General features: G+C 42.1%; 2 protein-coding genes across 8 annotated transcripts in view; one reads left to right on the plus strand and one right to left on the minus strand.

The window, feature by feature from the left end:
• Positions 1-19,817, minus strand: part of LOC118415269 (coatomer subunit gamma-2-like) — a 48,538-nt gene extending 28,721 nt beyond the window's left edge. For 2 of the 7 annotated variants that reach the window (XM_035819725.1, XM_035819726.1), the window contains exons 1-7: positions 19,600-19,813; positions 18,220-18,353; positions 17,256-17,407; positions 16,247-16,322; positions 15,467-15,559; positions 14,929-15,015; positions 14,408-14,524 (exon numbers count right to left, since the gene is read on the minus strand). In XM_035819725.1, the coding sequence (XP_035675618.1) occupies positions 14,408-14,524; positions 14,929-15,015; positions 15,467-15,559; positions 16,247-16,322; positions 17,256-17,407; positions 18,220-18,353; positions 19,600-19,639 (699 nt within the window). In that variant the 5' untranslated portion in view covers positions 19,640-19,813. Of the gene's footprint in view, positions 1-14,407; positions 14,525-14,928; positions 15,016-15,466; positions 15,560-16,246; positions 16,323-17,255; positions 17,408-18,219; positions 18,354-19,599 lie in introns of all 7 variants that reach the window. The other 5 variants (XM_035819727.1, XM_035819728.1, XM_035819724.1 and 2 more) reach the window with 4 other exon arrangements.
• A 2,390-nt stretch (positions 19,818-22,207) lies between these two features.
• Positions 22,208-22,697, plus strand: part of LOC118415271 — a 10,496-nt gene continuing 10,006 nt past the window's right edge. The window contains exon 1 of the mRNA XM_035819730.1: positions 22,208-22,434. Within this exon, the coding sequence (XP_035675623.1) occupies positions 22,363-22,434 (72 nt within the window). The 5' untranslated portion in view covers positions 22,208-22,362. The remainder of the gene's footprint in view (positions 22,435-22,697) is intronic.

Consider the following 22,697-nt stretch of genomic DNA (forward strand, 5'->3'; position numbering starts at 1 on the left):
AAGCAATAAAAGGAAGATTTTGTCCACAATCTCTCATACTAAGCTCTACCATACCAGTAAGATAACTTGTGGCAAAAGTACAAAGTTCCTGAGGAGTTCCAAGGACAAGGCAACGAAACAAACGAGGTAAGAAAATATATTGCCACTTCCTGAGGGGCCTACGTCATCACTCACACTCGTTCAGGGGCCCCGGCGCGGTCAGCATCCGGCCTCACACAACTGCCCCCCTCCCCTCGGCCCCGACTGCATACCCGACCCGGTTCCTGGCCTCCCCGATCCCATACACGGCCTTTCGCCCGACCACAGCCATGCCAGCCACTGTCAGAGTCTGTTCCATCCGTCCCATGATTCGCTTTTCTGGGCCCCATGCCTCAATAGCACGCCTAACTTCCTCACATGTCGTCGTCACATAGTTTCGCTGCTTTCCTTGGAATCTCTGCCCGAATCCGGTAAAATGGGATCAGAATCCTTCCATAAAGAGTTCAGTGTGAATCTCCAATACTATAAATCGCGGCATTTTTACATTAGATACCGACATTTTCGGCCAAAAACAGCTAAAAACAGCAAAACAAAACACTTCCGCCAGGATAGCAGACGACATGACGCTCATGAATATTAATTAACCTCGCAAGGGCTTCTGGGATGACGTACTTCCGGTTGCGCAACAGTTTGTTGACCCCTGACCCTTGACCCATAACACCCGATACTTAGTTGTGTTCCCGCCACTACCGCGCGGGAGTGTTACGTACGTATCCTAGACATACCCCCCAAACTACAATAGTGTTGCGCCGCAAATAGAACATGCATGTGCAACAACACAATTGTAGCGCGCCGCAGGACTAGGGTTAAGATCAACACTTGGCAACTTTTTCAGACAATTTCCTCACAACATGATTTTAAAAAATCAGCAATTGTTTCTCAATTATGAAAGGGTACAATGTATATTCAGGCTACCCTTCATGAAAATGATAGTTGAACCCTTGGTTTGAACCTTTGTTTATTCATGAGAAGCTCAAATCGGCCTGCAGGCCACTTTTCATTGAGGTCATGAGGGAGATAAGGGTCAGCTAGAATCCTGTAAATGCATTTAAGTTCGCGGGGATTTAATTTTGCGGTAGCGGGAAATAGAACTTTTCGCGGTGGTTTTAACTTCGCGGTAGCATCATGCATTGTAGTCTCTTACTGCCATGTAAAAATGTTCGCGGTGGTTTTAAGTTAGCAGTGAAATGGCCACAGCGAAAACCGCGAACATTTAACTACCGCGAAAGTTTCTGCATTAAAGTATAATAGACTCTGAGATACATATACAGATTACATTGAGTCATAACAAATCTACATGTATCAACATATATCATTACATATTACATAGTAAAAAATCATCATTTTTATGTACAATATATCTTTTCCAAGTGAGTTTTATAACTTGCAATTTATGCAAAATTGCAATGTTGTGCACATTAATTGGGGCCCATAATTCAATCTAGAAAACACCATACTAAATGGTAGAGTGCTTGCTTCCATGAGATCGCCAGTTCAGTACCTACACTGTATGCCAATGTGGCTGCGTCATACCAAAGACTTGGGAAATGGTAAATACTACTTTCTCTCCTTAGCACTCAGCAATTACAAGAAAGAAACCAGTACACAATGTAGTTGAACACATGCCGCTACCAGTGGACTAGCCCCCTGCTGTAGTGGTTGCACATTCAAATGTGTGGCCCAAGGACTATACAGATTTTATCTATTCAAAATTACACGGTACATTACACAGACCAATAGGCAGCACGGCTGATTGCACAGGTCTACGAACATCAAACCATGATGCGAACTTCACTTTGAACCTAACAAAGCAATTTCCTTCTATGTGTAGGCAGTTCCTGAAATGACTTTCAAACCTTTCCTCATTATACCAACGACGTTTCCTCAAATGAACAGCAACTTCCTCAGACAACGTTGATAACAACACACAATAACAAAAGGCTAGCAACGGTACCACACTGATGAATAGCAATGTGTAGGATGTATATTCAGGTTGCTGTTAATTGAAATGATGTGGGAAGAAAACCAGCGATACTCGATCAGTCGTCACGATGTGGGGAAGCAAGGCGCTCGTCTTGCTGCTACTGGTCTCCGCACATCGACACGTCACACCTGCAGAAGCTCGAAGATGCCCGGGCAGCTGTTACAGTACAACCGACAAGCTTGATCCACAAAAGTTTGCTTGTGTCTGTCCAACATATATCTTACAGGCAACAAGGCAGTCCCCCTGTACTTGGGAGGGATATGGAGGGAAAACGTACAGCTCTTATTGGTGAGTTACATGTACATAGGGTACATGTGCGTCCACTCTGAGTTGGGTCTTAAGGAAAACTCAGGGCGGAGGCTAGGCAAGGGAAACGTGGGTTCCCTCCCTTGTTGAGAGTAATCCTAAATGTACTCACTGTCAGGTCTAAGCTGAGGTTGGACAAGTGTTCCAAAATGTACTTACCCAAAGCAACTTTTCTCTTCTCTGAAGTTTAGATAACATTTTTCTATCTGATTACTGGATCTATTATTCCGTATTGACCTACAGTATGTTTGATGACTGCAAAAATGAACAACTCTCGCTTCCAGACAAATTTTACTAAGTGCCCCCGGGACAATCGAACTAGTGGACTTGTCCAATCCTGTAACTGAGAACATTGTGTTCTCTCCCACAGGTGTATCGATGCTGTACCAAATGGTTTTCGGGAAGGAACTGAAACAATCTACATCCGGCATCTCTGCTCCCCTACCCTGCTGGAATGGTCTTTCCCAATCATCTCCAGTCTTCAGGGTCTGTGGATCGAAAAGTCAAACGTTTCCACCGTACAGCCGGGGGCTTTCCAAGGCCTGCCCTCTGTAAGCACCCTTGACCTTGAGGACAACCGCATCTCCAGCCTAGGTGAGTTGAAAGCAATCCTGATTCTTCCTGAAAATGTGAATTTGCCATTCCTTTAGGCCTGGGAAAAATGTTGTGTTTCCTGTCCTGACAAAAATTAGGGTCGGTAAGTAGGGATTATCTTTTGTTTTATTTCTATATTTTCAGACGTTGGCCAAAACTCAATACAATACAGTTGAACAAAGTAAAACTGAAATGCATGAGGACACTTCTATTTCAATGCCAAACTATAATTTTGTGCATTATATTAAACGGTTACAAATCTGTGAAATACATTAATCCTTCATATATAGAATGATATAAGGAAAAGCAATGTCTTTTTACTTATGAAGCAGGCAGAAAAAATCCTAACTAGAACTTTTTATGTTGAGTAATAATAAATAAAGATTCAGGGTCTTGCTTATGATACAAATTTAATGATAGATCATTTGGCTGTGAAGGTTTTTGTATCCATTTTCTGTTTATCCTCAGAACCTGACACTTTCCATGGGCTTGAGAAGCTAAAATATTTGCATCTCAACAAGAATGCCATCTCGAGCATATCACCGTCTGCACTCCGTGGCCTGCCTTGCCTCGTCATCCTATGGCTTTCCCACAATCAGCTCACTTCTGTGCCCACAGAGGCCCTCCTGCAGCCTAAAGCTCTAACATTTACATCCCTAGACCAGAATCATATAAGTACCATCAGCAGCAATGTCCAGCACCTGATGCAAAGGAACCAGGGGGTTCGGGTGGACGGCAACGAACTACGATGTGACCAGAACCTGATGTGGTTCATCTGCAACCTGCCATACCTGTGGTACATCAATGATCGAGACCGCCTGACATGTACAGCACCTGCTGACCTCCAAGGAACTTTCCTCGCCACCCTTAGGCAAGATGTGTGCCAGACTGACACACGCAGGTCACATGAGGGCATCGTTTCCACCAAACCGGTGTCCACCCCAAGTCCCAAACATGACGACGTGTTCATCATAAGTCCCAAACATGACGTCTCCATCCCAAGTCCAAAACATGACGACGTGTCCATCCCAAGTCCCAAACATGACGACATGTCCATCCCAAGTCCCAAACATGACGACGTGTCCATCCCAAGTCCCAAACATGACGACGTGTCCATCCCAAGTCCCAAACATGACGACGTGTCCATCCCAAGTCTCAAACATGACGACGTGTCCATCCCAAGTCTCAAACATGACGACGTGTCCATCCCAAGTCTCAAACATGACGACATGTCCATCCCAAGCCCCAAACATGACAACGTGTTCATCATAAGTCCCAAACATGACGTGTCCATCCCAAGTCTCAAACATGACGATGTGTCCATCCCAAGTCCCAAACATGACGACGTGTCCATCCCAAGTCCCCACAACGAGACCAGTCCCACAAATGAGGACACAGAGCCGCCGTGCACATCTGACGTGCCGGTCTCTCAGCATACAACAGAGATGGGTTGTGTAGTTACTCTGGGGGAAGACCCGATCATCGATAAGGATGACAACAGCACCAATATCCTGGCCATGGTTCCTGCAGTTGTTGTGCCCCTCCTCCTTCTGCTTGCATGGGCAGGTGCCCTCTTCTTCTGTAAGCACAGGCTCAACAAGGGTCTGGCTGATCACAACCCACCAACATCCAACGTTCTGCACACCCCAGCTCCTAGGCATCTCGAGAATCAGGACAGCACATCTAACGTCCGGTACAGCCCAGCACCTGGACAGCTCGAGAATCAGGACAGCACATCCAACATCCGGTACACCCCAGCTCCTGGACAGCTCGAGAATCAGGACAGCACATCCAACGTCCGGTACACCCCAGCTCCTGGGCAACTCGAGAATAACGACAGCACATCCAGCGTCTAGTTCAACTCAGCTCATGGACAGCTCAAGAATAAGGACAGCACATCCAACGTCCAGTACAACTCAGCTCATGGACAGCCTGACAGTCAGACAGGAGAACCTTCAGTGCTGCGTGGAGAACAGCTGAATGAAAATGGACAGCATCTGGATACACTTTCCAGTCTGACCTGCTAAAGGACCCTTAACAATTGAAATTTACCCCAAACTACAGACTTGTCTTCTGAAAAGAAAAATGGTTTAATGTCTCCTCTGCAAAATACTATAAAACGTCACAGGTACAAGAATATCCATCAAATCAACTCAGATACTTTGGACCAGGAAGAACAAGCAGAAAAATATGATTTTGTCTCTAGCTGGACAGAGCCACTTGGAAGCATGGTGTGAAGACTAGCCAACTTGTGACAGGGATTCCAGCAGCAGTATAATCGCATACACTACCAAAAATGATTTTTGCTTGTTTTGCTTACCCCATGGACAATTCTTATATGAAGAAAAAATATTCTTGCAGGAAGAAAATGTAGAATAAAATTCTAAGCAAAACAAGCAAAACAAGAATCTACCAAAAAATCTTAATTCTCATGCAAAGAACAATTCTCTTATTCTTCTTAGGTGAAGAAAATTTTTTCTCACACCAAAGAACTTTAAGCAAAATCTTCTTGTTTTTTCTTATGGTGCAAGAAAAAAAATCTAGAAATGCTTATTTTTTTAAAACTATTAAGAAATACAAGAATTTTTGCTCTTGATGTAAGAAAAGTATTCTTGGTGTAAGAATATTAATGTCAGAAATGTCTAAAAAAAATTCAAGCAAAAATTTGCTTGCCCCATGGACAAGCACGTTTTTCTTAGATTTCTTGGGGACAGAATAATTTTCTTCCTGGAAGATAAATTTTCTGTGAGGAAGAAAAACAAGATACACAGAAAAAATCATTTTTGGTAGTGTACTGGATACTACTAATTCTAGACTTAATGTATTTCCCCTAAAACAAACACCAGAAGCCCTCGGGAAGGGCCAAAAGGCTTGGCTTTAGGTTGGAACAAATTCCACTTGGAATTAGAGTCCCCCTCTTCACCTGTAGTTCCACCCTGATCATGAGGTCAAGCTTTGTTTGAGTTCATTTGTGAGAAGCTGAAATCGACCTGTAGGCCACTTTTCAGTGAGGTCATGAGGGAAGAGCTAAGGGTGGGAGCATTTTCCCTGACTAATCTTGAAATACAAATAAGCCAGCTCTGAGAAAAGTAGTGTACTCAACATCACTTAAAGCATATGACTGCCTAGATTGTACATTTAGTAATTCTATGTCTTAAGTAACATGTAGGGATTGAAACCTTTTTTCCTTTTGCTTGTAAAAGTTGTTAGAAGTATCAAATATCACAACGCTTTAACTACAAGGAAGAGACTAATCACAAAAAAGTTTGTGCTAGCAATTATTGAAATTTTATGAATGTAAATTTTCATTAAGTGATGTAGTACATGTTTGTTTGCAAAATTATGCCCCTAAGCTAATTGCATGTGCGGTGTCAAAGTAGGTCTACATTGTAATGTAAAATGGGGTACGTACATGCAAGTAACACTAAATGTCTTATCAACAATAATTTGTTTAGTATTATGGAGCTTGCCTTCTTTTTTGCATACAGCCGCAATCAATGGGCTTTCCCACATTCTGCATGAGTGGGTTTTGTGATCATACAGAGGTACTACCCTTCACTGTAACTATAGCTGATTATTTAATTTGGTACATATACATATAGCTCAAGCTTCATCTCCTTTACATGTCAGTTAATAGGGTATAAAAACCTAGTTTTAAACAAGATCTGCTCAGTGTCACTGAGGAAAGATGCTACCTGAAACATCTGACCATTTTCAAAATTATATCCAACTGTTTTTGGCATATCTTATTATCATATTTCTGAATGTACAACCTTCATCAACGATTAAGAGGCTGCGTTTTCCGCAAAGGTTGAAAATAAATTGTTTCCAAGTTTCTCAGGACAAGAAAACTTCCGAATCTTCAGACAAAAAATCAAATTAGCAATTGCATCAATACAAAATGTACATTGGGATATATACACTTAATAAATAAGTTTATGTACTATAATATATATTCAAGATACAATGCACCCTCTATTTATTAATGAATAAAGCAAAGAAACAATTTCTTTGTGCCTGAAATTACTTTATACTTTTCCCCTTTACCAATTATGTTCCTTCTTTACCAATAACGTTTCTACAGCAACTTTTTCAAACAATATTATGACTGTCCAATTCAAAACACAATTGGCAATTATACCCCGCTGATGAAAAGGGAAGGGTACAATGTATATTCAAGCTACCACTTCAAAATGATACATAAGGAAATCCAATGAACTTCCGTCCATGCGTAGGTGCTGCTTGAATGACTTTCAAACTCGATGCATTAACCCCTTTTTCTCAATAAGGTACGCACCTTTTGTAAGTTCTCGAAATTCAAAAGGTGCCATAAGTTGCTGTCACAGTCGAAGTGCGAAGTGTCAATCAGGTTATTACACGGATAAATTGAAAAGTACCTCAAATAGTGCAAGGTGGTGTTACAGTTCTAATTTCTTCTATTAAGAGTGATTTTTATAAGCTTGAGTAGGGAATTCATAAGTTTGAAGAATAAGAATGTGAATTAATGCAAAATTACCTGAGAAAAAGAAAACATGATAAATTTGAATTCAACGCATGAAGTGCGCATCTAACCAAGAAGCGCACTTCACTTTAAACCCAACAAAGCAATTTCCTTCCATGCCTACGTGGTTCCTGAAATGACTTTCAAACCTTTCCTCATTACCAATGACGTTTCCTCAAATGAACAGCAACTTCCTCAGACAAAATTGGTGACAACACATAATAACAAAAGGCTAGCAACGGTACCACACTGATGAATAGCAATGTGTACGATGTATATTCAGGTTGCCCTTGATTGAAACAATGCGGAAAGAAAACCGGCGAAACTCGATCAGTCGTCACGATGTGGGGAAGCAAGGCGCTCGTCTTGTTGCTACTGGTCTCCGCACGTCGACATGTCACGCCTGCAGAAGCTCAAAGATGCCCGGGCAGCTGCAGAACCAAAAATCTTGGACCACAGAGGATTGATTGTCACTGTCCATTGTATAACAATCAGGAGAAGTCCCCCTGTAGCTTTGAGGGATATGGAGGGAAAATGCACATCTCTCGCCTGTGAGTACAATTGTAACATAGGATAGATACATGTACATGTCCACTCTTAGTCGGGTCTGGGGGGAGACTAAGATTGGGACACGTGGGTTAGGGGTGGGTACCGGTACAGAAAATTCAGGTCCAGGTACATTTGTACAGGGAGGATCAGGTCCAGGTCGGACCAAAACCTGGACCTATTTAGTAATTTATCTGTGAAAACTTGTGAGTGGGCGATACTCAAAACGATGGTCTATTTCACTACGAAGGATTCTGTTTGGTGGTGTATCCGACTTCAATTGGAGTTTTAAAATCCTATCTTCATGTAAGCAGTGACTCTCACTGTTTTAGACCAAGTTTGACTATGGAAGCTTGGTAAAAATGACTATCAACTCTTCTCTACTTTGCTCGTTCCTTTCTTGGACCTGTAAGCTCCAAAACATGTGATCGCCTGCCGATATAATCGGTTCATTTTCGAATCGGTCCAACATCCGGTCCAATGATTTTTTTCTGGCTCGGTTTTTCTGGACCAGTCCAACAAGAAAAAACGGTTTTGTACTAGTACATCGTACAAATACCCACCCCTACTGAGAACACACTATCATATTCTCCCTTACAGGTGTATCGATGCTGTACCAAATGGTTTCCAGGAAGGAACTCACGCAGTCTACATCCAACATCTCCGCTCCCCTACCCTGATGGAAGGGTCTTTCCCAAACATCCCCAGTCTTCAGTGTCTGACGATCGAAAGGTCAAACATTTCTGCCGTACAGCCGGGGGCTTTCCGTGGTCTGCGCTCTGTGAGCACCCTTCGTCTGGTGGACAACCGCATCTCCAGCCTAGGTGAGTTGCAGGATTCAAAATCAACACTGTCCACCAAAATTTCTTCTTTTCGTCTTCTTCTTACTCTCACCTCTCAAATAGAAGTACCCCCTGGAATAAAAGTACCCCCCGGACAAATCTTCAAAATCTAATAAAAGTACCCCCTGGAATAAAAGTACCCCCCGGAAAAATACCCAATGACATGTAAACTGTGTCCATACTACTTCTGTCCAAGAGAAGATGATCAGGTAGGTTCTTTTTACTTATTTATGCCTGAGTACCAATGGTTTTTGGTGTATTTTGGGCAACTTGTCAGCTCATATCTTTAAGATTTACCTTTACATCTTAAAAATTTGTAGTAAGTAAATAATAAACTAATTGGACATTGTAAAAACACTAATGGCAAAAATTATTTTTGGCAAACATGACTATGCATGACTACAAATGTACATGTACATGTTTATAAAATAAATAACCCCCAGTTCAGAAACTAAGAGAGAAAGAAAGCTGGACAGCTCTAACAGTTTCACAGCCTTCCAGAGCAATCCCCAGTGTAATTCCTACAAGTTAGAGCTCTTTCATTCATGCCATTCATTGTACTTCATCTATTATCTAGGGGAACAGTTCACTTGAATGCAGGGAAAGAACACATTTCAAGTTAGAAAAAAATTCGATATTACAAAAGGGTATTTTGTAATATTGTATTTCAAAATACTGAGTGGAAACTTAGAGACAATAGTAAATTGTAATTTGGCCATGTTTATCTTTAGAAAAGGTTACGGAGTAGTAACCAAAATAAACACAACTTCCCCAAATGTTTCGATCATAGACTCAGCACTGTAGCCACTCCCCCAAAAGTGTTATATGCATGAGAGACCTGAGAACTCTGTTGGAGCAAGGATAATCTTTTAGTTTTACAACTTCACAAGCAGCATAAACTAGAATTTTTTCTCTATCCACAACTTTACCTGCAAGTTGGTAAAAAGAAATACATTTTAGTGTAGAAGTTACCAGGGAAAGATCGACATATACAATGTAGCTGAGAATGCGACATCTAACAGAAATGTTGTGATGGTTCCCATGCCAACGGCACACCCCTAGTAGACTTCCCGGCTCCATGATCACAGGCGGCACCGGCTCACAAAGCTTGAGTTATTAGAACTTCGCCCCCTTGGAGGCGTGTTCCATTAGGGGCGGCTTACATGGGCTGGCATCACTGCCGGCCTCAAACAATGTAAACAGAGATAAAATACATCGGAAATTCGAAGAGAACACACTTGAAACCTTTCCATATCTTTATTGGATTTTTTTTTACTTGTCCAAGATTAGTTGCACACTTCTAAATTTACTTGCCGGTTAATGTGAAATCAAGCTAGTGGGTAATTTGAGACTTTTGCCGGAAAAGCTCTCAAGCTGCTTCTCTCAAGAAAACTCCGCCCTTCGGGGGGCGTTGGTCTCTGGGCAGGCCCCTGCACGCGCCACTGCTGACTGTCGGCAACTTTCAACAATGTAAACAACAGATTTACGTGGGGAAAATGATACTTTTTAGATAGATTTAGTGAATTTTGAGCAAAAATACTGCGGAAATATGGGCAGAAAATTCCAACTTTCAATATTTGTGAGTTCCCTGGTTAGTCAAAAAAGCCCAAATTTGAAAAAAAAAAATAAACGTACCGTCTAAAATAAGGACGTACCGGGTGGATTCTGAGGCGGAAAAAAATAAACGTACCGGTACGTTTATTTGAGAGGTGAGAGTACTAACCCTCTGACTACTGAGGGGGGGAGGGGTACTTAGGGAGTGTTTAGATTAGGGCTAGCAGGCCAGACAGGCCGTAGTGGCATTGACTGTAACTGTAAGGCCTGAGACCCTGAGCTGATTCCACTCAACGATTGTAGGAGGGAAAAAAGAAAATTTGAGAGCCTATTTTTGCTGTCATCAACTGATATTTAGACATGTGGCTTCCTCTGGTTCTGAGTTGGGTTGGTTTAAGGTACTGAGCTGTGGGTATACTAATGATGCCATTTACAATTTTGTAAAAAAAAATGGTGAGTCGGGCCTCCTTCCTTCTTTCAGAAGTGAGGGGGGGGGCTAGGGGGGAGGGGCTCAATGTAGGCTTAAACTAAAAGTGTGCTTTAGAACAATTGTGGGATTTCAAAAAATCTCATCTGGAAGGCAAATGTGGTGACAGCTGTCTGGTTAAGGTTATGTGTTTGAAGAAGAGGAGGAAGAAGAAACTTAGCAAAAACAATAATGAATAAGTTTCCCTTCCATGTATGATGTAGAGGAACATAATGTAATAACCGACATGTGAAATTAGCTTTCGGAACTTTTTTATGTTGAGACATGTAAATAATAGATCCTTTTTGATTGTGTGTTTTTTCTTCAAGATTAATCAATGCAATTTTCTGTTTACCCTCAGGACCTGACACTTTCCATGGGCTTGAAAGCCTTAAGTTCTTGTTCCTCTACAAGAACGCCATCTCAAGCATACCAACGTTTGCATTCCGTGGCCTGCCTCGTATCTCAACCCTAGAGCTGTCCCAGAACCAGCTCACCTCTGTGCCCGTTGAGGCCCTCCTGCAGCCGAAAGCTTTGACATTTGCATACCTAGACCAGAATCGCATCAGCACCATCAGCAGCGATGTCCTGCACCTGAAGCAAAACCCGCACCTGGGAGTCAAGGTGCACAACAACGAACTACGATGTGACGGGAACCTGACGTGGTTCATCTGCAACCTGAAACACCTGCGAAACATCAATCATCGATTCGACCTGAAGTGTGCGTCACCTGCTGACTTCCGAGGAACTGCCCTCCCCACCCGTACGCAAGATGTGTGCCAGTCACATGACGGCATCGACTCCACAACACATCACATGTCCATCCCAAGTCCCAAACACGACGACGCATTCATCCTAAGTCCCAAACATGACGTGTTCATCCCAAATCCCAAACATGACAACGTGTCCATCCCAAGTCCCAAACAGGACGACGCATTCATCCAGAGTCCCAAACACGACGACGCATTCATCCCAAGTCCCAAACATGACGACGCATTCATCCTAGGTCCCAAACATGACAACACGTTCATCCCAAGTCCCAAACATAACGACGTGTCCATCCCAAGTCCCAAACACGACGACGTGTCCATCCCAAGTCCCAAACATGACGACGCATTCATCCTAAGTCCCAAACATGACAACGTGTTCATCCCAAGTCCCAAACATGACGACGTGTCCAACCCAAGTCCCTACAACAAGACCAGTCCCACAGACAAGGACACAGAGTCCCCGTATACATCTGACGTGCCGGTCACTCAGCATACAACAGAGATGGGCGATGTGGCTACTCTAGGGGAAGACCCGATCATCAACAAGAATCACAACAGCACCTATATCCTGGCCATGGTTGCTGCCGTTGGTGTGCCCCTCCTCCTTCTGTTAGCATGGGCAGGTGTCCTTTCCATCTACAACAAGCGTTGGCACAGCGAAGGTCAAGCCAATCACAACCCACCAACAGGAATGGACGAGGAAGAAGCAGAAGGAAACCCGACCATCGAGCCGTACGCAGTTGTCTACTCAGACTCTCCTGGCCTGCAAGCATCTGACAATAACTCACCAACAGGTGGTCAACCCACCCCTGCCCCGGCATCAGCAGACAGTGAGACTATCCAGCCATATGCAGTTGCCTACAATGAGGAACAAGGGCCAGAGTCTGGCATCAAGCCGTATGCAGTGGCCTACAAGGAAGATGCCGGGCAAGACGACAGTTGTAAGATCCCCCTATATGCAGCTGGATGTGGCAACACACCACAGGCTGCAGGAGGCCAAACAGGGGCAGGCTCTACACCACTGGAAAACATCACCGGTCAACAGGCGGCAATCGTCAATCAACCGGTCACCCAATCAGAGGCAGGTCCTACACCACCGGAAAGCATCACTGGCCAACAGGCAGCAATCGTCGATCGACCGGTCACCCAACCTGAGGACCAGTCACCGCCAATAGATGAAGACACAGAGCCAAAATACGAGGGGGAGGAAGAGAAAAAGGAGCACAGCGCATCCAATGTCCTGTACAACCCAGCTCATGGCCAGTCCGAGAGTAAGGACAGCACATCTCATGCCCTGTACAACCCAGCTCATGGCCAGTCCGAGAGTAAGGATAGCACATCTCATGCCCTGTACAACCCAGCTCATGGACAGCCTGAGAGTGAAGACAGCACATCCAACATCCTGTACAACCCAGCTCATGGATAACTAAAGTATAGACAGCACATCCAATGTCCTGTACAACCCAGCTTATGGACAGCCTTAAAGTTAATAACAGCACATCCAACTTCCTGTACAACCCAACTCATGGACAGCCCTAAACTAAGTGACACAGGAGAACTTTCAGTGCTGTATGGATGACAGCTGAAAGTCAATGGACAGCAGCTGGATACCCATTTTAATCTGGCTCAATAAGGACCCCAAAAAATCAAAATTTACCAAAACTACAGACTTCTGGAAAGAAAAAAACAACAACTTATGTCTCCTCTGCAAAATACTGCAAGGTTCAGACAAGATATGAAATGGAAGTGGAACAAGAATATTTGGCTGCAGCAGCTCAGTTACTTAGGACCAGAAATAACAAGCAAAAAAATAATGATCGTGTGTCTTAGATTGAAATTGTATATTTTCTCTAAAACAGACACTAGTAGAAGCCCTCTGCAGGCTGGGCAAAAAGTAGTACGCAAAAAGGCCTGGCTTTAGGTTTGGAACAAGTTCCACTTTTACTGGAACTAGAGTCCCTCTTGTTCAACTATAGTTCCACCCTTAGATCAAGGTATGTTTGAACTTTTGTTTCTTTGTGTACTGAGAAGCTAAAATCAGCCTGTAGGCCACTTTTCAGTGAGGTCATGAGGGGAGAGGTAAGGGTGCCAGCAGATGCATTTCCCTTGCTAATCTCGAAAGACAAAGCCAGCTTTGACTGAGAAAAGTAGTGTAAACAACTTTGAAGCATATAGCTGCATTCATTGTAATTCTATGTCTTAAGTAAACAAGTGCAGATTGAAACATTTTTGTTCTTTTGCCTCAGAAGTGTATGATATGATCACAATACTTTAACTCCAAGGGAGATACTAATCACAAAAAATCTTCTACTAGCAAAGTTGTGTGAATGTAAATTTTCAGTGAGTGCTGTAGTAAATGTTTATTTGTAAACATATGCCTTTAAGCTAATTGCATGTAGTGTCAAAGTATACATTGTAATGTAAATGAAATGGGGTACGTAAATGTACATAACACTAATTAATATCTTATCAACTATAAGGGACGATGTTTTATTATTGTCTTGTAGGATTTGAACTTCTTCTTTAAATGTGGTTAATGAACATTCTGCACGATTGGATTTTGTGATCTTAGTAGAAACATAGTCTTTTCATGATCTCCTAAATGGTAAAAAGTTGGTGAAATTGTGGCAACTTCTTCAAGTTCTTGGAAGTCTGTTTTTTTAGGCTTCATACTGTCATAGTGCGTAAAGTGACTAATACATGTATTTCACATCCACTGCAAAAACAGTTAATATTGATCATTTTGTTACCTTGTTACCATTCCATAATTATACATATAATAAATATGTATGTAAAAGTCCATACCAGTAGGCAGTAGGCGTATGGTGACCGTAGCGACTGCTTGGTGAACTTGCTGACCAGCTTGGACACTCCCAGGCGGTCAGTCTTCTTGATGTGGTACAGCACTCCCACAGCATGGTACTGGGAACAACAGTAGAAAATAAACTACACTTACACCACATTTCAACAGTCTTTAACTTTTCTATCAGATTAAATGATATATTGTACAAATGTATATGTAAGTCATCTACAATCAGATCTGTAGTGACCACCTGGCCATTGTGGCCATTTTTTGGTGGTCCCTTAAATCATTTTGACCAATAATCCAATGACTGTTCCAATTGTTTAGAACACTGTCTACAATGGCCATCTTTTAGTGGTCCTTTGCTTTGACCCCTGTGCTACAAAGCATGATACAATGTACAATGTATGTAAATACAAAAATCTTGACGGTGATCAAAGATTCTACCACAGAAATGTTGGATATTGTATGAGAAATGTGAAGTAACTTTGGTTGTACAAAAGATTTAAACTTGCAACAATACCTGGACCATGATGTTGTCACTAGAGGCAGCTTCAGTGGCTTCGTTCACCCAACGTTTCACCACGTCTCCACTGGACCGCATCAGGTGCTTAATATGGGGTCACAAATATAAATGAAGTTAGACTTAGAAATGTTGCTGCATGATGCAATGTTGCACAAATTTAAAGATATACCAGCAAGTACATGTACACTTTCACTTTCATAATATACATGTACCCCATAGGTTCGACCTTGTTTAAGACTATAGGAGAGAATACGCTGTGCAATATTCCTGTGAACTGCTAGAAGTAGAGGGTGCACACATCCAACAAAAGCATATGGAACCTCACATGATGACATATCAAACTAAACTTTTCCTTTGTACGCGCTTCATGCCATTGGATTTTGGATCTGATACGGAATTCGTGGAGCAATGCTTCTACTTCTGCCTACTCGGGTAAGCTTGGAAAATTTGAGGTACAGTAAAAGAAATGTCACGAATGTGCATCGCATATAGCCCTTCTACAACCTGCTCTGAAGTTGAAAAATCCCAAACTTACCAGACTGGAGGTGAGGGCTGCACTGGACACGGAGGGGTTCCTGTCCACAATGGCCTGCTTCATGTACCGCTCAATACTCTGTAACATGGTGCTCTGGTACGGTACAAGGAAGGAAACAACAGTGTGGTAAGGAAAAATTCAAGACTTATTCACCTAAAAATACCACTATTAAACATGGTGACAGCTGACTGATCCAGGTCATTGACCTTATTTGTTTAGAATGGAGGAAGAAGCAACAAAGAGACAATGAAAATATGTTTCCTTCTGTAAAGGCAAACATAACAACAGACTCAATGCCCATGTATACAGACTAGATGTGGGTACCAGTACAGGTACGGTCCAGGTCCAGAGGATCAGGTCTTGAGTCCGGACCTGAACCTGGACCTGTTTGTGAAAACTTGTGAATGGGCGATATTCAATATATTGGTCTGATTTTCTACAAATGAATCTGTTTGGTGGAGTATCCGACTCTGGCATTTTAGAATCCTGTCTTCCCATCAGTCCATGTAAACTCTGTAAGCTTCACTGTAGAAACTTGGCAGAAATGACTATTAACTCTACTGTACTTTGATCGTTATTTTCATGACCCGTTAAGCATCAAAACGTGCACGTGTGAACCCCTGCCAATATAATCTGATCATTTTCTTTTTGGTCCAAAATCCAGTCCACTGATTTTTTTTCAGGTCCGATTTTTTTTGGACTGGCCTAACAAGAAAAAACGGTTTTGCATCGGTACCCACCCCTTATAGTGAGTAATACAGACAAAAGTGGTTGTCTTACATCAGTGATCCTACAGAGAGCCCTGATGGCAGCTGCACGGTACATGTCCTCCTTCCCTGTCATGTCCTTGGTTAGACTGGACAAACACAAGAAACCAACACAATGTAAGAACATTTTCTATCCTCTAGTGACTCATTTTATGCACACATTATCTTATCAATCTTTTGCAATAGCTTACAACTTACAATCATGTTTCAGTGTCACTTAGTTATTCAAATTGGCTTAGTCAACCCTTACTAAGTTACTGTAGCAAATATTTCAACGAGGTATTCACAGGGCTCAACGACCATCCGTCTACTGAGACGGGGGCCGATACCAACTGCCATTCACCTTTGGCACTAGCCGGACATTACCGTTCAATTCAGGTCATGTGAAGTAGGCTTGGGTCATTTCAACAGTACTTGAGAAATATAGAGTAGCATATGAAAGTCTTTGTAAAAATAACAAATATACACATTTAGCCAGGCATGCGTCATGGCATCATTTGGAGGCGCTTTTCTCTGACTCACTAGACGCCCTTACACTGGGGAGCAGATCCTCTAGAAGCATAAAATTCCGATTTAGGCCTACGTCACATTTCCTACCCGGGGCCCGGCCGGGCTGTTTGCGGAAACGAAAAATTTAAGTTTATGCCAATTAATATGCACAAGGCATGCTGTTGATTTATTTTCGGTCCGTTTTGTGTTGTTGTTGTCTTTTACATCCTACTTATCGTTCCCGAAAGCTGCCCGGCCGGGCCCCTTTGTGGAAATGTGACCTTAGCCTTACCAGGGATGCCACAAGGTTACAGTCTTCTATTGTGACCTCTCTGACAATAATTTTACCCCTCAAGATGCTAAAATTAGAATTCACCATTTTAACTTAAAATTCTATAAAACTCTGCACCATGGAATGTAATTGCCCCCAGACCCCACTAAAATAGTGGCACCTACATCACTTACCATGACTCACCAAGAAATTTAGACCCCCTATAATAAAATCCTAGCTAAAAGCCTGACAGAATACCTACCTGCTAGTGACGATGATGACGTCCTCAGCGATGTCTGCCATCTCCTTGATGGTGAGGTACACCATGCGGCGCAGAGTCACGTCCTGAGACTGGAACAGTTTCGTCATGGCGAAGAACGTCTCCGTGGCCTCCGTGGTCGCAATGTGCTCTCCCTAAAAACATACCATTTCATAGTCACTGATTGTCTGTAACCCTCGGAAACATGTGCAACAGTGCTTCAAAACACTCAAATCATTGGGAAAGGTACAACTTGAGAAATGTGACATTACAAACCTACTAAGTCAGGGCTCGAAATACCACCTGCATATGCAGGTTAGTGCAGGTAAAATTAGACCTGTGCAGGTATTTCTGGTGTCTACCTGCACCTAACCTGCACTAGTCCATGTACTGTGTTTTATACATAAATGTCCTATGATGTAGGTGTATATGGATTGTCATTAGCGGCATTGACTATTACCTACTATGAAGTATAAAAGAAAAAAAATAGCAATGGTTCCTGAACAATTTAGTATGATCCATACTTCCTAAATCTAGAGTGGTGCAAGTAAAATTTGTCTGGTGCAGGTAATTTTCAATGTTACCTGCACCAGAGCAGGTATGCCTAAAAAAGGATTTCGAGCCCTGTTTAAGTAAATAAGGATGTCGCAATCTATTACATCCAGGTTCCTTCAACCAACTCCCAAGGAATCTACAGCCCTATTACTAGTATATTGTTTTACATATTTCAGACCATTGTGCACACAGAACAAATGTAGAGTTGTGTGAGCCATGGACAAGTTAAAGAACCCACCACATTTATTGAAAAATGTAGGGGTCCTTCCCACAGCATTTATGGATCAGTAATATCACTTTTACTTGTCAAGTCTTACGTACAGCATGTACTTGACATACAAAACAGGTGTGTTAAGATTACAAACTGCATGTGCACTGCAAACAAGTATGGAACTCTAGTGCTGCCCCCTACCTGGTTGATGAGGTACAGCACTTTGGTGAGGATGTGGCAGCACTTCCTGGGGTTGATGGGAGTCTCGTTGAAGGTACGTGCCTCCTGGAGGACTGACGTCTTCTCCAGGTTGTTGAAGGGGTTGAGGGAGAACCCTAGGGGTCAAAACATGAGACATGATTAATAATTTCACACTACAGTCATGTGTCTGTATCTCTAAGCACTGCAGTGTAACTGTCCTTTCCATACATTGTATGAATGTGTGTGTATTTATTATAACATCAGTCTAAGCTAAGGCAGCTGGTTACTAGTATATAACCAGCATATCAAAGGACTTTTCTCAATTGAACCCTACATTTCTGCTGACTTCTTTGTTCTTTTCTAGTTGTACAGCTTTGACTTTGTATTCATGTCTGTGGGAAATATATGAATAAGGACATTATAGCTTGTTTTTGACTGTCTGTTTGAATATGTCTGTATCCATTCTGTGTGTCTTCTTCTTCCAAAAATTGGAGCTGTGCACCTAATATTGAATGAATGACCTTTATTGTACATTTGTGCTCAAACAAGCTAAGTACAGGTCGTAGCGCTAGTGATAAGGTACAATTTTGACAAAAAAAAGGTATCTTATTATCTCTACATATGCTAATACATTCAAGTATGTACAAGTTATTCTACTGTGGGTGTACCGGTGCTCCTAGAAACTTTTGTTGGCTATAGCTCGGGGTAAGGGTACTAAATACTATGTCTATTCCACGCAAGTAGGGCTATCCATAAGATATATGACGTTAGAATTAAGGCCTGGTGTTTGAGGAGAGCGAGGCCTCGATCGAGCCACACTTCTCGAAAAGAGTCCTTCCCAGTGTGAATGGATCAAACCAACCTCCTTGATCAAACCTTATAGTAAAGGGTATGTACTATGTAGGCTACAGAATCTTGAATAAGTTGAAAGTGGTAGCCTCAATAGAAAATAGAAGAAGAAGAACAGCCCCCTTAATAAGTGTAATGGTTCTAGAATTTTAGGATCTCTACTACTCTAGTAGTAAGTTAGTAACCCAAACGAAGATGTCTACTCTACTCTAATCTAACGTCGATACTAGTTTAATTTCTGACGTGGCAGTCACAAATTTCTACGAAGATTATCCAGCCAGATATCTAATAATACAGCTTGAATTCTGTGCAAAGAGAAGTATTGTCAGTGTTTCCTATTGCTCGATGTGGAAATGATACATACAACATCACTACTAATGAAGTTATGATACATATATACTTTTTTGCAAGAAAGTCGCCCTCGTTTGCTTCCGCCCCCCTCCCCCTTTCCATACCATATGATTTTCTAAGTATTGGCAGCATAAAACACCATTTCAACGTGACCGGTCGAACTACACAGAGACTACTTACCATCCTCTTCGTCTTTCTTGTCTCTTCGTAGTCCTAGCATCTTGGAATTCGGCTCAAATCTTACGATGATCGCTAAAGACGACTTTTCATGCCAACACTCGCCGGCCACGTCACTTCGGTCTTCTGCGCATGTTTCTGCGCATCAGGAAACTGCAGTTCTGTCTTTACCTGCAAGGTGACGCTGTTGTATGGTGTTACAACATTGTCATTCGGGTGCACAAGCAACGTGTACCAAGCAATACACCTTTGAGGGTCTGCATGGGGGGTCCTGACAACGCTTTACGCTAAATTCGGGACGGTCGACAACGCTTTACGTTAAATTCACGAAGGCAGGCAACGTTTTACGCTAAATTCATACAGGCTGACAACGGTTTACGCTGGAAGGCTGGCAACACTCGACAGAGGCGGGGTCGTGCTCCGCAAGAAAGATTGAAATTTTGACTCTCTGAAACACTATTCCCTGAATTTTGAAGGGAAATTTTCGCTGGCAAACAAAGCTAAGTTAAATGGCATTTCTAATTAAAGAGTCCCAGGGGTTCAGCGTAAGCTTATGAGGGTGACGCCAGCCAACTTATTTTTGCAACGTCGAGCGCCGAAGGAAAGTCCGGGAAAATTTTGAAATCCTGCCCCCCTGAAACGCCAGTTTTTTTGGCTATTATAGAAAACTAGAGGATAGAAAACTAAGTGAAATTACATTTCTATCAGTAAAAAATGTGTTTGAGGTTGACACGTCACATCCTCCAGCCATGATACATATTTTTACGAAGTCGATGACCGAAGGTGAATAGATTGGCAAAGGAGATCCGGCTAAATTTTGAAATCTTGACCCTCTATAAAACGATATTTTGTGCATTTTGATGGGCAAATTTCTATTAGCAAAACAGATCTTTGAGGTTGACACACATCCCCAACATATTTTCAGAATTTCGAGTTCCAAAGGCGCGAGGCGGCACAAGGAGGACCATGCAAATTTTGAAATCTTGACCCTCTAAAATGATATTTCCTGCATTCTGAATGGCAAATTTTGCTGGCAGACTAAGCTAACTTCAATGACATTTCTATTTGCAAAAAAAAGAAGATTTTTGAGGGTATATACCATATTTTTACCATGTCGATGACCGAAGCCGAAGGTGAAAGGAGTCGCAAGTGAGGTCCGGCGAAATTTTGAAATCTTGATCCTCTGAAACGCAATTTCCTGTGTTTTGAAGGACTAAATTTACTGGTAGACTACGTTTCGACTTACGAAATTTGGGAGGCCAGCTACGATTTACGGGTAATTTTTAGGCTTAATTACGCTTTACGTGAAATTTTTAGGCTAGATTACGCCTTACGTGAAATACACTGGCTACGCTTTACGGTAAATTTTCCATCCTCACTACGAATTACGTGAAATAAAATAGCTTACCCTACGAATTACGGGAATTAAAAAGGCCTGCCTACGCCTTACGGAAAAGAGCATGCAGACCCTCACCTTTCTCACGCGGCGGCCATGATAGATCTAAAACGAGTTCAATGTGGCAAACAAAAGGCTGTCCATCATAATTAGCAGTTCGACCAATGGTAGCCTGCCAATTAGGAAATCGACCAATAAGTGAATGGCTGCAAATTCGTTAAAAATTTGCATTATTATGTTTTTATTTTGCATCTCTTGTGAGAAAGGTGTATTTACAAGCATTCAATCGGTTGGAGTTCAAGGGGCACCCTACAAAATATCTGAAAATGAGCTCAGATTTGCCTGCTCGTTCTAACATAAATTCACATAACATAAAATTAAAGTCACTGTTTTCGGTCATTTCTCTACATAATGAGTTGAGTCTACCTTATTACACTGCACAGCAACATTTACAACGTATGGATACGACTTTGTTGAGCCGTGAGGATGTCTTGAAATATGCGTACTTCCCTCCGCCGCTTGAGTTGTCCACCATTTTATTCAACTCGCCGGCGAGCCAAAGTGCGCTTTTTTAGAACGCGTTCGGTGGTTCGTTCGAATCATTACTGAAGTTTGTTGAAAGTCCCGCTACGCTCCGAAGATCTGCGACCGCAACGGTCGATTCGGAAATCTACGGTCGGCTTACTTCCGGTAGGCTACCCGGAAGTAAGTGAATTTGGTCGCGGCTTACTTTGACCAAGGACGTCCTTGCTTTGACGTTGTTAATTAGCACTAGAAATGTTATAAAATGACGCAGATAAGTTAGAAATAAGTTGCAAATGTCAATCTGAATGGAGATTTTCAAGTTCAGAACATTTCAAATTTTGGCGCCATATTTCTACATTATGTCCCTTTAACGTAATACCTAACTTTAAGCATTATGGTGCTGTTGGATCTAAAGATATAAGTCAAATCTACTTCTGGTATCGAGTATCGCAAAATATGCAATGTTTAGACATAGGAATGTGAACAACTTATTACGTAGCATATCATACATAGGGGACTCCATGACGAACTGAATTTTACATGATGCACTGAATTTTACATGATGCATACAATTTGTGTGACTGTTTCCCAGAATCATTTGCGTCGCGTCACTGTTAGTTACGTCATTTGGTCATTAACTTTCAGCCAATCAGCGATCGATCATAACGCAACAATAAAGAAATTGGAACATTCTGACATCACAAACGGGCTCCCTACCACAGAAATCATCTTCGAGCTAAGAGTCGCACGATTTTCATTTGTGCTAATACTTTCGAAGATATTTTGTGAGTTTTTGATAATATTGTCGTTTTTCCGTGAAGGAATCTAAAGACGATTAATCGAATATGCCGGCGGTCTTCTCGAAAGAGTTGGACCTAGAGTCGCTGAGGTTTACAGTGAGGAATATCTATACTCCGGTAAGTTCTGAAATATTTGTTTGCCAATATACCGATTCTTCTTCTGTGAAAGCCCACATTCTTTATGTAGAATATTATCATGGCTTTTTGTGGTGCGCATACGCGTCGGTTAACTTCTATCTTATCAACCATGATCCCTTACACATTAGTCCATTTACCATGCCTGGTCCATCACCATTGAGCTGTCCGGGATTGTAGTAACTTGGATTATTCCGCGCCTTGCCGCGACTCGATGATTCGGACACCTTTAATTTTTTTCCTTC

This window comes from Branchiostoma floridae, chromosome 5 (assembly GCF_000003815.2).
Source record: "Branchiostoma floridae strain S238N-H82 chromosome 5, Bfl_VNyyK, whole genome shotgun sequence".
Taxonomy (NCBI): Eukaryota; Metazoa; Chordata; class Leptocardii; order Amphioxiformes; family Branchiostomatidae; genus Branchiostoma; species Branchiostoma floridae.